General features: G+C 40.2%; 1 protein-coding gene across 3 annotated transcripts in view; it reads right to left on the reverse strand.

Annotated features, from left to right (window-relative positions):
• The window catches only part of CDH13 (cadherin 13), a 534,614-nt gene that overhangs the window by 110,551 nt on the left and 410,964 nt on the right, over window positions 1–13,099 (reverse strand). For all 3 annotated transcript variants that reach the window (XM_067302424.1, XM_067302423.1, XM_067302422.1), the window contains exon 8: window positions 6,713–6,853. In XM_067302424.1, the coding sequence (XP_067158525.1) occupies window positions 6,713–6,853 (141 nt within the window). The remainder of the gene's footprint in view (window positions 1–6,712; window positions 6,854–13,099) is intronic.

Genomic DNA, 13,099 nt, shown 5'->3' on the forward strand with positions numbered 1-13,099 from the left:
GCTCTAGGACAAACAAGGATGGCCAAAGAGTTAATCTCTGATGATCCTCAGCCATCAGGAAGCTGCTCTTTATGCCAGAGTTTACTAACAACTGTGAGAGAGGGTACGTAAAACAGAGAAAAGCAGACTCGGGGTGTCACCACTACCTTGCTGAGCTGTGCAGTCAGCTCCTGCTCATCTCCCTCTGCCCAGTCTGGTTTACACCTGACCTCCCTCCCAACCAGAAAGCGAGAGAAGGCTGGTGCCCTGGCCGTGCAGGCTCCTGACCCATCTGTTAGTCAAAGAACAGTATGTTTTTGCCTAGCTTTGCACACCTCTGTAGTCCTAGTTGATTATCTTCTGCTCCTCTAGTGATTTCTCCAAATGAAATAGGTTTAGAGGAGGGATTAGGAATCCATCTCTCTTCATGCACCACTAACAGAATTATTGGTTGGCAAAGACAGGGTCCTGGGTCCAGCTCACAGCTGTGACCCACCAAGAAAAGGCTGAGATTAATCAGGAGTGCCAGAGGGCTACATTCACCCCGTGATACAAGATAGGAAGAACCAGGGTTGACTTTAAGATCACTGAAGAAGGTGAAGAGAGATTTGTTGTTTTTAAATATGCAAGCAGAATGAACAGATCTGATCTCCATCTGTAAGATATGTCTAGCACAGAAAATAACAATATCATGTCTTAGAGAGTAATTTTTGGAACAGAAGTATGGCAAAGAGAGCCAGGAGGAACCTTAAGAGTGCTTTTAGTTCAGTACCTGGTCTTCAATATGACCTGGCCAGTACCAGGAATCAAAACAGCGACTCTCAAAGCTACAAGCGGGTTTCTCAGCAGCCTGAGTTGAAAAATAAATCTCTCCAGATGGTGCTCTGAAAGTCTCATATCCTCTTTGAACCATGAGCAGACGGCGATACATATTGTACTCCAGGGGCTGTTTTACCCCAATGGGTAGCATAACTGAATCAGGAGACAGTGTTGGAAGTCATCATAAATCACGGTGACAAGCAACCTATTCACTTACAGGTCTCTATAGGAATTGATGAATCATTTATTAAAGCCCACATTAGTCATTTATTACTCTTTTATAAACCATTTATCAGTAGGTATTCAAAATGTGAGCAAATCATATTTTTCACTTAAGACTCAGCACTAAAATGTCTCAAATTTCATTGTGGTGATGTTTTGTCAAATTATACAAATTTTATTCTGTTCACAGGAGGCAAGCTTCTTTATTTAACTGGAAAAGTCATTTCAAAGATCATACATTCATAAAATCTAAAATATGAGAAATATTTTCCCAAGTCTTAATCTCCCGATGTGACAGAACGCTTTCTATTTTACATTGCTTTGTGCCAGAAATGGATGAAGTAGAAGGTGAGGATGGGAACTGGCAGAATGAGGGATTGTCTCAAGAATGAGACTGTTCCCTGGCCAAATGAATTCTTTCTTATGTGAAATTGGGAGCACACTGACAGATCCCACTACTTCCCAATTTGTGACTAGGGATGTGTCGCTGCCCCACAGCTGTGGTGAAGGACAGATGTGAGAACTAGGTAGAAAGTAGAGAGTCTTCCTATTAAGCTACATAATTTTCATTCTTCTCTCCTCCTCCTGATGGCATTTGCTAAGAAAAGACAATGTATCCTATACCAAGGAAAAAAATAATGTACCACTAAAGAAGAGCAATGGAAGCCTCTTCCTTTAGGAACAGATACTTTAAAGAAGTCAGGACAGAAGTGAAAAGAGGGAGGCAAATGGGCTCTGTGGAATGCCATTTTTGAGCATATATTCTCCACTGAGGAACGATGCAAGCCCAGAAGGAGGATTCTCTGGACTATTCTTGTTGGAGGAGGAAGCAGAGACAGGAAGGGGTGAAACTCATATTGCCATCATGTTGAAACAATCTGGGTTTTCCTGCCCTGGGTCTTAGGGAAGGAAGGCAGGAACTGGCCTGCTGGAACAGGCACAAGAGAAGTATTTACCAGCTCACAGCTTCCAGCAGATGCTATATTGCTAATCCTTCATCACGTTTCACCAACAGTGACATTAACTATAGTCTAAAATCATGTTTTGTGGGCACACACCACCACAGTGGTCTGTTGCCAATTGCTACAAAGTGACACAAGAAAACCATCCTCATTTTTCTTAATGTGCTAGGTACAGAAACAGTTCTCAGCACCATTAGCATACACTCAGTCTAAGCTAACTCATTCCTAAGCAGTTTGACTATCCTGCAGTACACAAGTCAGATGTCAGGTTTTCCAGAATGATCAATTCCTGCTCTTTTCTTTGCTTCATTACTTACGTTCACACAAAGACTCCCTTATTACTGAACAAAAACTGAGCCTAAGGCCTTAACATGCTGGAAAGAAAATGTTCTTTGTGATACAAAATAAATGTTGTATACAGTAATAATTCATTACATTCATTTTAAAACCCTTCCATATTACAGAAATAGGGCTGTAAATTTTAAAAACTTCCTGAAAAAGGCACTAAATTCACAAGTATCTCTATTTTCATTCTCTATAATTTAAACCTGGCATGATAACCCGGCCACTGTGATATTTTAAAGGGTAGACCCTGCTACCTCACCTGAAGGTTTTTGGAGAAGCTTTTGAAACATTGCTCTTTTTAGGCATTAAAGATGAAATTATTAAAGCCACAGAGGGAACAGGATACTGTTTGCACGTCTAAATGGATTTTTGCACTGCTCGGATGCTATTATGAGCAGTAGGGTAAGTATATATGTGAAATGGAACACGGCAGATATTTTGAGAGATGTATATACTGATGGGGCAGTAACAAGATAATTAACTGGGCTGGATCCCACAAAGCAATGTCTAATACATTAGCCCATCAAAGTACCTGGCACATGCTTCTAACCTCAAGGGCTTAAACAATTCCTCTGAAGCTAATGGAAGTGCTTTGTTGGATCACAGCCCGGCTGCTCAACATCTTGTGTGATTAAGTCCTGACACACCATCAATGAATTTTTCCCTGGGCATGAAGGCCACAACTGCAGCAGAATGGCACGGTTGGGGTATGCAGAAATAGCAGACCAAACTAGAGATTCACGAGATGACCATTCCCTCTTCCAACAAAATCCACATAAAACCACTAGGGGCTACTGCAAAACTGTGTACAGGAGCAAAGGAGCATTTAGACCTTCCTGAAAACACCAAATAAAGCCCATTAATGTTCATTTTGAATAGGTATGTAAGGAGCTGGCCTCCAAGGAATAAATACAGTAAATAGGAGTAAACAAACAAGTATCACTGCTTAGGGATAGATCCATAAATTTGTTTCAAAAATACGCAGTAAAATCAGCTTCTAGAGGAAAAAAAAGGAAGAGATCGGTCAAGTGTCAAAAGATAAAACTCATCTTCAGTGAACAGAGACATATTCAACTGTGGCTGAGATTGCCTTGCACTGAGGACTCAGAGAAACATCTGCTAACTCATATAAGGTTTCATGGAAATAGAAGCTAGAGTATATTAGCTTTCAACTTCGGAGAAAGCGCCAAAAATCACTAGACTTTTGGTTTGGCATTAACATCAATGAAACAGAAGCTATATTAAGGCATATTCTACAAAACACCACCCTGGGGTACCCAGCATTGTACTAATAGAGTGCCCAGACTTTTGATTAAGTGATGGGGAAACGATATTTAGAACCAAACCCAGCTCACATATACTTTATTGGCTTTCATCATGTCAGATCAGGAATGAAGTTGGCCACTGTGTTTACAGATAAAGAGAACACATTAAAAACTTGGCTTAATTGAGCTACATCAGCAGCAAATGGCAAATAAAGGCAGGGCTATTTGAGGTAGAAATTATACTGTCAGAAGAAAACACAGGCCAGTAAATATGCTTTTGTTTCATAAAAGAGAAAATGGCACTACTAGAAAATATCTTTGAAGAGAAGGAAGATGGGGGGGAAACACATCAATACTAAAAGAACCCAATAGGAAAGCAGCCAATCTCAAAGTAAACAAAAGAAGATGCACCCTGAAATCAAACCTTCAGATTTACTGCATTTGAGATTTCTGCTTCAAAACTTATCCTACAGAATGTGTCTTTTCTTTCAAGTCTTCTTCAAATCAATAGTATTGCAGTGTGTGGTGTGCGACTGGTATTTATATAAAATAACTAGGTACTTTAAGCAGTAAGCCAAAGAAAGTGGCATTAGCTTCATTAATAGATGTTCTCCATCTCTCCAAACTACATATTTTAAACAGAGCACATATAATCTTTGTAAAGGGGCCTGATACCATACCTCTGAAGACTGACTTTTCCCGCTTTATCCACAGAATAAGCATACCATTTAGTAAGGCAAGGAGAAGATTTCCGATATCATTAACATCTCTGAATTGTAGTGAAAGGTCAAAACCATGTCACGATGTATTAAAAAAAGAGGTAAGTCTAAACAGGAAAATTTGTACGTCTCATAGAGTGTAAGAAAGACATGAAAGACTGGACTTTTCAAAGACAGCTACATGATACTGTTGCTTCATGCGTGCTATTGTATTTCTATACTGAAATCACCAGATTGCCAGGAGTACAGAATACCTTTCACTAGCATTGACTGAACTGAATTCATAAGTGGTTTTGAATTTCCCCAAAAATAGACGCTGTCTAACAGCGGATTTAGGATCTAAGCAGTCCCCCCGAGTCTTCTAACAGGCTAGCCCAAATTACCAGAGAAAATCATTAAGACAAACAGGATGTACAATTAAAATAGATTTCTGCAAAAGGAGAAATCTCAGGGAAAGCTTGGATATTCAGGTATGCAGTACTCTGAACGGCAGGAATTGCTATGAATGATAATGAATACAAATACTTCCTGCTTCTAAATAAATTGACTTGTCCTTAAGTATTGTTAATTATGTTCTAGAAGTCTAAAATAATACGTTTTATACATATTTCAACTATCGGTTCTCAGGAAATAGCTCTCAGAGCATTAGGGGCCTGACCTAAAGGACAATTTTAAAGGAATTAAAAGCTTCATCAAAGCCACTTAGTTATTGCTTATTTACTTGAAAGATTTGGATCAGGCTTTTCACATTGCTTTTCAAGTGACTGAAATGCTCTTGCCAAAGAATTTTGCTTAAAGTAATTACAGTTATTGCCTCTGATTAGCAAAAACTCTTATTCCTGTTGGCAAAATCGTCATTGTTTCTTATTTCTTATTCTTTTTGCCTTTTTTTTATCCTCTTCCATTCTTTTTTTAATCTGGTTATCCAATTTGCATTTATAAAAGGTGTAATTATTCGAGTAAAATTGCAGTAATTTGTTTCAAAATAATCAGTTGTCAAACGGCTAAAATTAGGCCAGGAAAATATATAAAAAAAAATTAAGAAAAGAAAAGAAAAAACATACCCAAAGGAGAAAAACAAGACTTTTATAACAATAGGCTTTCATTTTCTTCTTCTAAAATTATCTTAAAATCAGCATCCCCAGTGCTTACTTCTCATCTTTTGGGAATATTCCTTAAAACTGCAGAGCTTCAGGAAACTTTTATAGCAAAATCCTAATGCAGCTGTTATCAGGTAAAACTCATGCTAGTCTTTAATTCTCTCCAGATGCCAGGGGCAAAAAAAACCCAAACTAATAAGAAATGGAGGGGAGGGAAAGGAGCAGTGTGGGAAGAGCTGGAAATTTGGTAAGATGCTTTGCCTGAAACCAGAAACTTTGGTGCAGCAGTACTACATTCTCCTGTGGGCAGTGAACATCTTTTGCTTGAGTTTTGGGTTTTTTCCCAGGCTTTTCAGCGTTGTTCAATGAAATGCAACTTGCAAGGCAAAAACTTTCCTTGCAAACTTCACCTGTAGGTGAAATTTAAAGCTTTTCGGACTACAGTTTTCATTACAGAACTGTCAACACTAGCTGTCTCACAGGTGAAGTACTGAAGACATGACAAAATATGTTGCTTTCATCTGTGTTCCCTATCATCAAAAGCCCTCAGCTAGAATGCAGACAGGAGGAAAACTCTCTATTTCCCCCCGCAGGAGCAAAGGCAGAAAGTTCCCACTAGCAAACATTATGTACAGATTTTAATCCTGCTAGCCAACCTCTCAACAATACCCCTTTGCCATAAATTTTTACCTTGTGGTCACACTCTGTTTTGGAAATGGTACAGGTAAATCTATTAATGGAAAAGACAAAAGGTGCAGCTCAGAGAAAGCCCGTCACATTGAGCTGAAAAGATGTATGTGATGGGGACAAAAAACTCATGCTAGAGAACATTATAGAGATCTTGGGGCTGGTCTGAAGAGCTAGAACAAGCTCCACAGCAGGGCAGGGTTATAGTTTGACAAATTAGGGCCTTAGAGCTGGAGATGCAGTGGAGTCCGGCTCAGTCCGGAGTGGTAGGAGCAGGGTCTGGGGTCAGCACAGAGCTGTAACTCAACCTGCATACGGTCCGGGGGGGACTCCTGTGCTCTGCTGGGGTCTCTTTCCTCAGTGCTCACTCACCAAAGTTAATGTAAGCTAAACTGAGTGGCTCTACAACATTAATTGTACAACAGGAGAGAAAGAAAGATTCATTTTTGATCACAGCTTTTCAAATTAATGCATCTTTTGCTAAAAAGAAATAATCTCTATCAGTGCTGTCTCTAGGTATCCTTTTCTTCTATTAAGCGACATTTTTATGCTTAGAAACAAGCCAAGTACAACTCCATGCAACATTTTGTACAACACGGATGGCAAACTCTTACCTCCTTCTTGGTAAATTCTGGTGGATGGTCATTTTTGTCATCAATAAGAATAGTGGCAGTTGCTGTGCCAGTTAATCCCACGTCAAGACCACCCATGTCCTTAGCTTCTATAACCAGCTCATATTTGGGGGTTTCCATAGTCTGAAAAATGACAGAAAAGGAAAGGTTAAAAAAAGTGCAACCAAATTACATACTACTTTTACTTTACATTAAAATAAAAAAACCCTAAAGCTTTGTTGGGTCTGATAAAACATAGTACAGAAATGGATCTAGGACCACATTTAGTGCCTTACCAAAGGAGAAGCACAGCTTTCCTCTGAGCTTCAGTTGCTATGACGCAAACCTTAGTTGGCATACAGCATGAAGGAAGGAATAATAGGTGAATACTGGTAAAGAGACTATAATCAATCCTGTTATTTAAACAGATTAGGAAAGAGGGAAGAAAGTAAAATATACCTAGTCTTTAAGGATAAGCTTTCACTTCAGTGCACCAATATTTGGCAGCATGCCTCATCAGTGTTATGATGGGTACATAATTAAATACTAATGTCACAATCTACATATAAATTTACTTTATTTTGCTAAATCTCATGCATTCTGCCTATTAGCATTTAGAATGGTAATCTAAGTTTGCTTTGCTGCAAGAAACAAGAAAGCAGTTTCTAAAAATGGGCAACAGCTGACACAGTCATTCTACAAAGCAAGTGTGCTTCACACATTAATGTAACATTAATGGTTTACATCTATATATCCAATTTCTGTGTCATGAGCATCGTTACTTATCTGACTGCCTACCTACTGTAGAGCTAGACAGCAGCAACTGCACAGGTCCATAGCTTAAGCCATTCTCAGTTTCTCTCCCCATAATGACAACCGTGACTTCAGAGAAAACAAATTGGGGCCATAGTTCTGCAGTGGGAATGCTACAGCATCGGTAATTCACTTCTCTCGCATCAGACATGGACACACATCTGGTGGCCCGCTGGACAACTGGGTATTAACACAGGCCATCAAAGGGAGTTATTAGCAGCATCAGAACCGGCTCCCACGCAACTCGTGGAGAATTCTGACATGCACTTCACTGGACACAAGACCGGGCGCGTAATTAAAATGAATTTTTTCCCCATTTGTATGACTGCCTCATATAGAACCATCTGCCTGAGGACCATATGTGCTGCATTGTCAATGGAGGACACAGATGGAAAAGTGCTGCGGTCACCTTTAAAGCTATACGGTAAGAATACTGCATGTGCTCAGGAACAGTTTTTCAAAACTTCCTCAAAAAATAAGCCTGGATCTGAGGGGCAAAGCTACATGCTGGTGCCTGAAAGGGTGGCTAGGGCCCTGCAGGAAGAAAGGAGTGTTTGGGAAAGCACCACTGCCGGTGAGCTTTTTAACCTCAAACCAGCTCTCTCAGCCAACTGCACATATGAGAACCATGGCTGCACTGCTCTGAGATCACTCTTCCCATGTCCTTCATCTAACACTTTCCCTGAGAATTAAAATGCAGGGAGACAACTGACATGAAACTCCACATAGCAACACAGTGGTCTCCATCTGCCACCCATAAACTGCCTTTAAAGCAGAATCAAGGAGGCTGGGGTAGGGTTTATCCCATAGCAATAAACCTCATGCCATTTAAAATTTTAGAGACTTATTTTTCATCTCTAGCTTAGCAAAGCAAACTCTCGGGCCACACAGCCTGCTCTGTAGCTAATTGATTTGAAAGCTTTCACCAAATGGTACATTGTGCATCTCCCTGGGGACATCACAACACCTTCCCTGGAGCATGGCTAAGGAGGTCCCAATCCTTTACCGCTTAGATCCTGAAGCATTTCTAGGCTGAGACCAAAGCAACAAAACCAGTTACTGACCAAATCACCTAGAACAAAGCAATATGATTGCATGTAAAATTGACAGGTCAAGGCAGAAGATACATTTAGTTCTAAAAATACGTGGGCTACTACAAAATCGGATGCCACTGCCACTTAGGGATTCCTAAGAAATCCTTAATTCTTACATTATTCCATGAAACTCAACTCAGAAGGCACCAAACCCATAACAGGATCTTGAGTTATATCATAAAAAACATATGCAAAGAAATATTGCTGACATGTCTCCAACCCAAATTTAGATTATAAAGCTGAACAAAATTTGTAGTTTTCATATATTTCTTTTCTAAAACGTTTTTAAGTTATTAAAACCTGTATAGAGCCTCTCTCCCTTCCCATTAATGTAATTTTTTCATTATTTTCATTAAGAAGTTGTTATTGTTGTATAGAAAATTTGTAAAGCCATTTATCATTTCATGTTTGTAAACGTCTTTGCTGAAAAAAGCCCCATTTTTACTCATAAATTGGTCTTTTTTTTCCTTTGAAAACTGTTCCATTTTCTTTTGAAAGCAAGCCCATTTATACTAGAAATTGTGTCTACTGCAGCAGAAATTTCTGTGACAGGAGCCCAATGTTTAAGTTCGCAATGGAATGTGAAAAACATTGCATTTTGAGTAGTATTTCATAGCATTATGAATACTTCACACTTTCCTGCTAGGCAGCACTTTCTACATCTAGTTCTGTCACCAAATATTTGCTTTGCTAGAGAAAGCAACTCCTAACACCTCCGAACCCGAGCGAAGAGGCACGTTCCCATCAGATGCTCTCTTTACACTAGGAGATTGCACGAAAGGCACTTTTTACCATTTCTCACGCTTCTAGCCCTGTTAATTTAGCAGCAGAACAGCAGTCAGTCACTAGGACTGTGTGAGTTTAAGATATATGTAAGACTCCATTTTTTCCCTCTCCAACCAGGTACCCCTTCGATATAAATACGCAGCAACTCTCCACGAAGTTTGTCTGCCGCTGAAAGGGAGACCGGATGATTTTAATAGCTGAACGTTAAGTTGCTGCCTGTCTGGCCTGTTATTTATGAAGCGTGGCTGTGCGCCGGGCAGCACCGTGGCGAGAGTTTGTGCAGTTACAGCAGGAGACCCATCGCTTTCGCCATAAATTTGCACTTTAGTCGTTTCGCCACGGCAGGGGTGACGCTGGCAGATTGCGCCGCCTGCCAAGGAGGTGAGTTGTGTCTTGAGCGTTCGCATTCGAGGGTCCACCCACCGCGCGTTCGCGCCGGCGTTAACATCCGCATCGGCTTTCGCTCCCCTGCCGCCCAGGCACAACCGCGTCGGCGCTGGCGAGCAACGAGAGAGGGCAGAGAGTCGCTTTTTCGCATTTCCCGATGCCTGACCAAGCCAGCGGGATCTAATCACACAGAGGGAAATAAACAGCTCAGCGCCGGCACACACAGCTAGACTAAACCAGGCAATAACTTTCAGGTAGTGCGGGATGGAACCAGCTAATGACAGTGTTCTGCCACGTTTTTTAATCTTTTAATGTTTCCTACAGACTTAAGGGAAGCAAGCCACGGCTAGCGCTTCACATCCCCAGCAACGAATCCTAGCACGTGCCATCCCTTGCAGGCTGTGTGCCGTTCACACTGCCATTTAAACTCAGGTGGAGCTGACCCCGTCCTCAGTACAGTAGGACTCAAAAATGAAAGAAGACTCAAAGTGGGACTATTTGCAGGACTACACCCAAGGCTTAGGGCCCTTAGGTGACCATTAGTATTTTCAGACATGTCTAGGTCCTGAACTGCCACTTATGTACATGCCCTTGGTATTTCTGCAACTCCCTGCAACTCCAGGTGTGCAAAATCTTTGGAAGTGTGACTCCATGTAGCTCCACTTGTTTATTTATCTGGCAAGGAAGTGCAGCAATTCTAGGACCTGATGTTTTCACTAAGGCCTGGCTTCTTTCCACCTATCTTTAATTATTCTAATGAAGTGTCCACTTTTTGGACCATCGTGGCCAAATGTTGCCCATGGATTCAAGGGAGAGAAGCCATTTCCACACTTATCTCCATTGATGAATTAGGGAGCACAAGGCCCTCCAGCGTAAGAGCCTCAGTGGATGAATGAAGTTGGCTGAAGGTCTTAATGACTTGATGAAGATCAGAAAAAGTAGCACCAAAGTGAGGAGCAGAAATCAAGCTCTGGCACTGTATTAGAGAAGCATATCCAAGCAGTGAATGATTAGCTGTTTATCTAGACTCAATGGCCACAGTGATTTTATATGTGGGTGTGGGAGGAGGTGTGAAAAAAGTGCAGTTTGCCATTGAGCATCATCAAGAACAGACACATCAAATTTTTCAATCTCCTGAAGTTAGGCACCTAAATCAAGTAGAGCTGATTGTGAATCAATGAATTCATTTGCAGCTTTGCATTCCCCTGAATGGGGCTGTGGACTCTCGGCATGTCTGAAAATCAAGACATTTATTTAGGAGCCTAATATAGAATGAAATGCTAAACTTCTGAAGTTCAAAAATTTTGGTCAGACATTTTATTCAAATATAAAAGAAAGCTGAATAAGTGATGCAGATTCACAAGAAAGAAGAGAACGAGAAACCTTTTGTAACAGAGACCTCTTTTTGTCATTGGCACCTGAACTGCTTAGGACTAAAATGCACCAATCTAGGAAGCTGGCGTATGGATTGCACATACATGAAAAGCACTGCATTCTGGCTGAAAGCTGAAGTCCTGCTCACTGTTAGAGTAAGTTGGATATAATGTACGTTGGGAAGCCTATTTACTAAAATAATGCTTTCTGGTTTTCCAATATAGCTACCTAGTTATTTTCAGGAAATGAAAATAATATATTTTCTGGAAGACACACTACTGGGCATTTGAAAATCCATTTGTGGAGCAGAAACTAAGCTAAAAAGAATTTGGATCAAGGCTTAATCTTCTTTGTACCATGGGGAGATGGACTGGGTTCAGAATTTTAGGCTACTTTAGGCTTTTACTTCCTCTGTAATTCAAAGATGCTTAAACAGGAGTTCAACATATTTTCCTGTAGATCTTCACAATATTGTTTTTACCACCCCTGTTTAAATTGTAGGTAGGGGATTGAAAAAGAATCATTTTAGCAACCATGCCATTTTTCCCTTTTGTACTTATTCACATCATCAGCCTGCCACCCAACCCAGTATATTTTGTAGTTTCTCTTTTAGCGAATCTTAGGATCCCTGGGCGCAGCAGTGGATTTCAGGCTGCGAGTCCCTGCCTCCTATAAGGACCTAGCTAAAGCCTGCAAATAGGCACCGGCGTCCCCAAAACACCAGGACTCCAGATACCTTCTCCTCAGTGTTTCCTCCCTGGCAGCAGACCTTAGCTAGGTCTTCACCCAAGGCTCTCCTTCCATTGCAAGGGGTCTACGAATCACATTTCCAGAGCAAGGTGCGCTTAGTGTCCCAGCACCTCAGCCCTGGTTTGGTGCTGCAGAGCTCCACCTAAAAAGCCAGGGAGACGAGAAATTCCTGAATTCGCAGCAGGTACTCACAGTGGCTGAGATCAAAACAAACACTGGCTGGGAAGCAAACACTGTACAGATGGTTCAAAACCCTTGTAAGGGCTTTAAGTACCTTGCAGGCTATGTTAATACTTACTGCCAAGAGAGAGTTGTGTACTATTTTGTGGCTATTTAGTAGTAATTTCTATAACAATGCACCAATACATTTATTCATAATTCTAATTATAAACTACATATTCATACATATTAATATATCAGTAGTGTGCAACCGTATCATGTTTGCTACTAATGCCTTTATAATATAATGTTAACCAAAAAGGAAAGTTCTTAGGATTTAAATAATTTCAGTTCATGCTAAATAAATGCTTGCATTCATTTCAGATGATAACTGTGTGTCGTATGCACTGAATACATCTTATTAAGACATAATCAATCTTCTTGTTGAGCAACAATATCAACATTCAATCTAACACTGCTCCAGAGCATGTTGTCAGGACTTTGACAAATGCAGAATAAAAAAAATGAAGCAATGTGACTATTAACAGTTCTAAAAGGCATAATGCTTTTATAATTATAATATCAGCATTTATTTTAAATGCCAATTGCCGCTGCATAAAAGGGCAATAGACAGAGCCTTTGTATTCAGAGCTTGATTTACAGCTTGATGAATACAAAAACCAGAACAATTTTGTAATATAAATCCTCTTTAGCTCACCAATTTTCAATTTTTTTATATCATAAAGGAAGGCCTCCAGTTTAATCACTGTAATAAGGTACTTCTGTTATGAAGAAAATCAATATCTATTTACCATCCACAAGAGAAATACAGTTCATAGGTATATCTGGAAGCAAAAGGAAGACTAAGTTTTCTCCTTCAGCAGTTGCTGCTAAAAAAAAAAAAAGTTTCAAAGTGCTTGATGGAAACAGCTTCCTGGATCTAAGGCCAGAGATATTTGTTTCCCATCAAAAGGAAATCTGTAATTAACTATGGGCCCAATATGGATGGATATATGTTTGTTTTATT

This window comes from Apteryx mantelli, chromosome 10, assembly GCF_036417845.1.
Source record: "Apteryx mantelli isolate bAptMan1 chromosome 10, bAptMan1.hap1, whole genome shotgun sequence".
NCBI lineage: Eukaryota > Metazoa > Chordata > Aves > Apterygiformes > Apterygidae > Apteryx > Apteryx mantelli.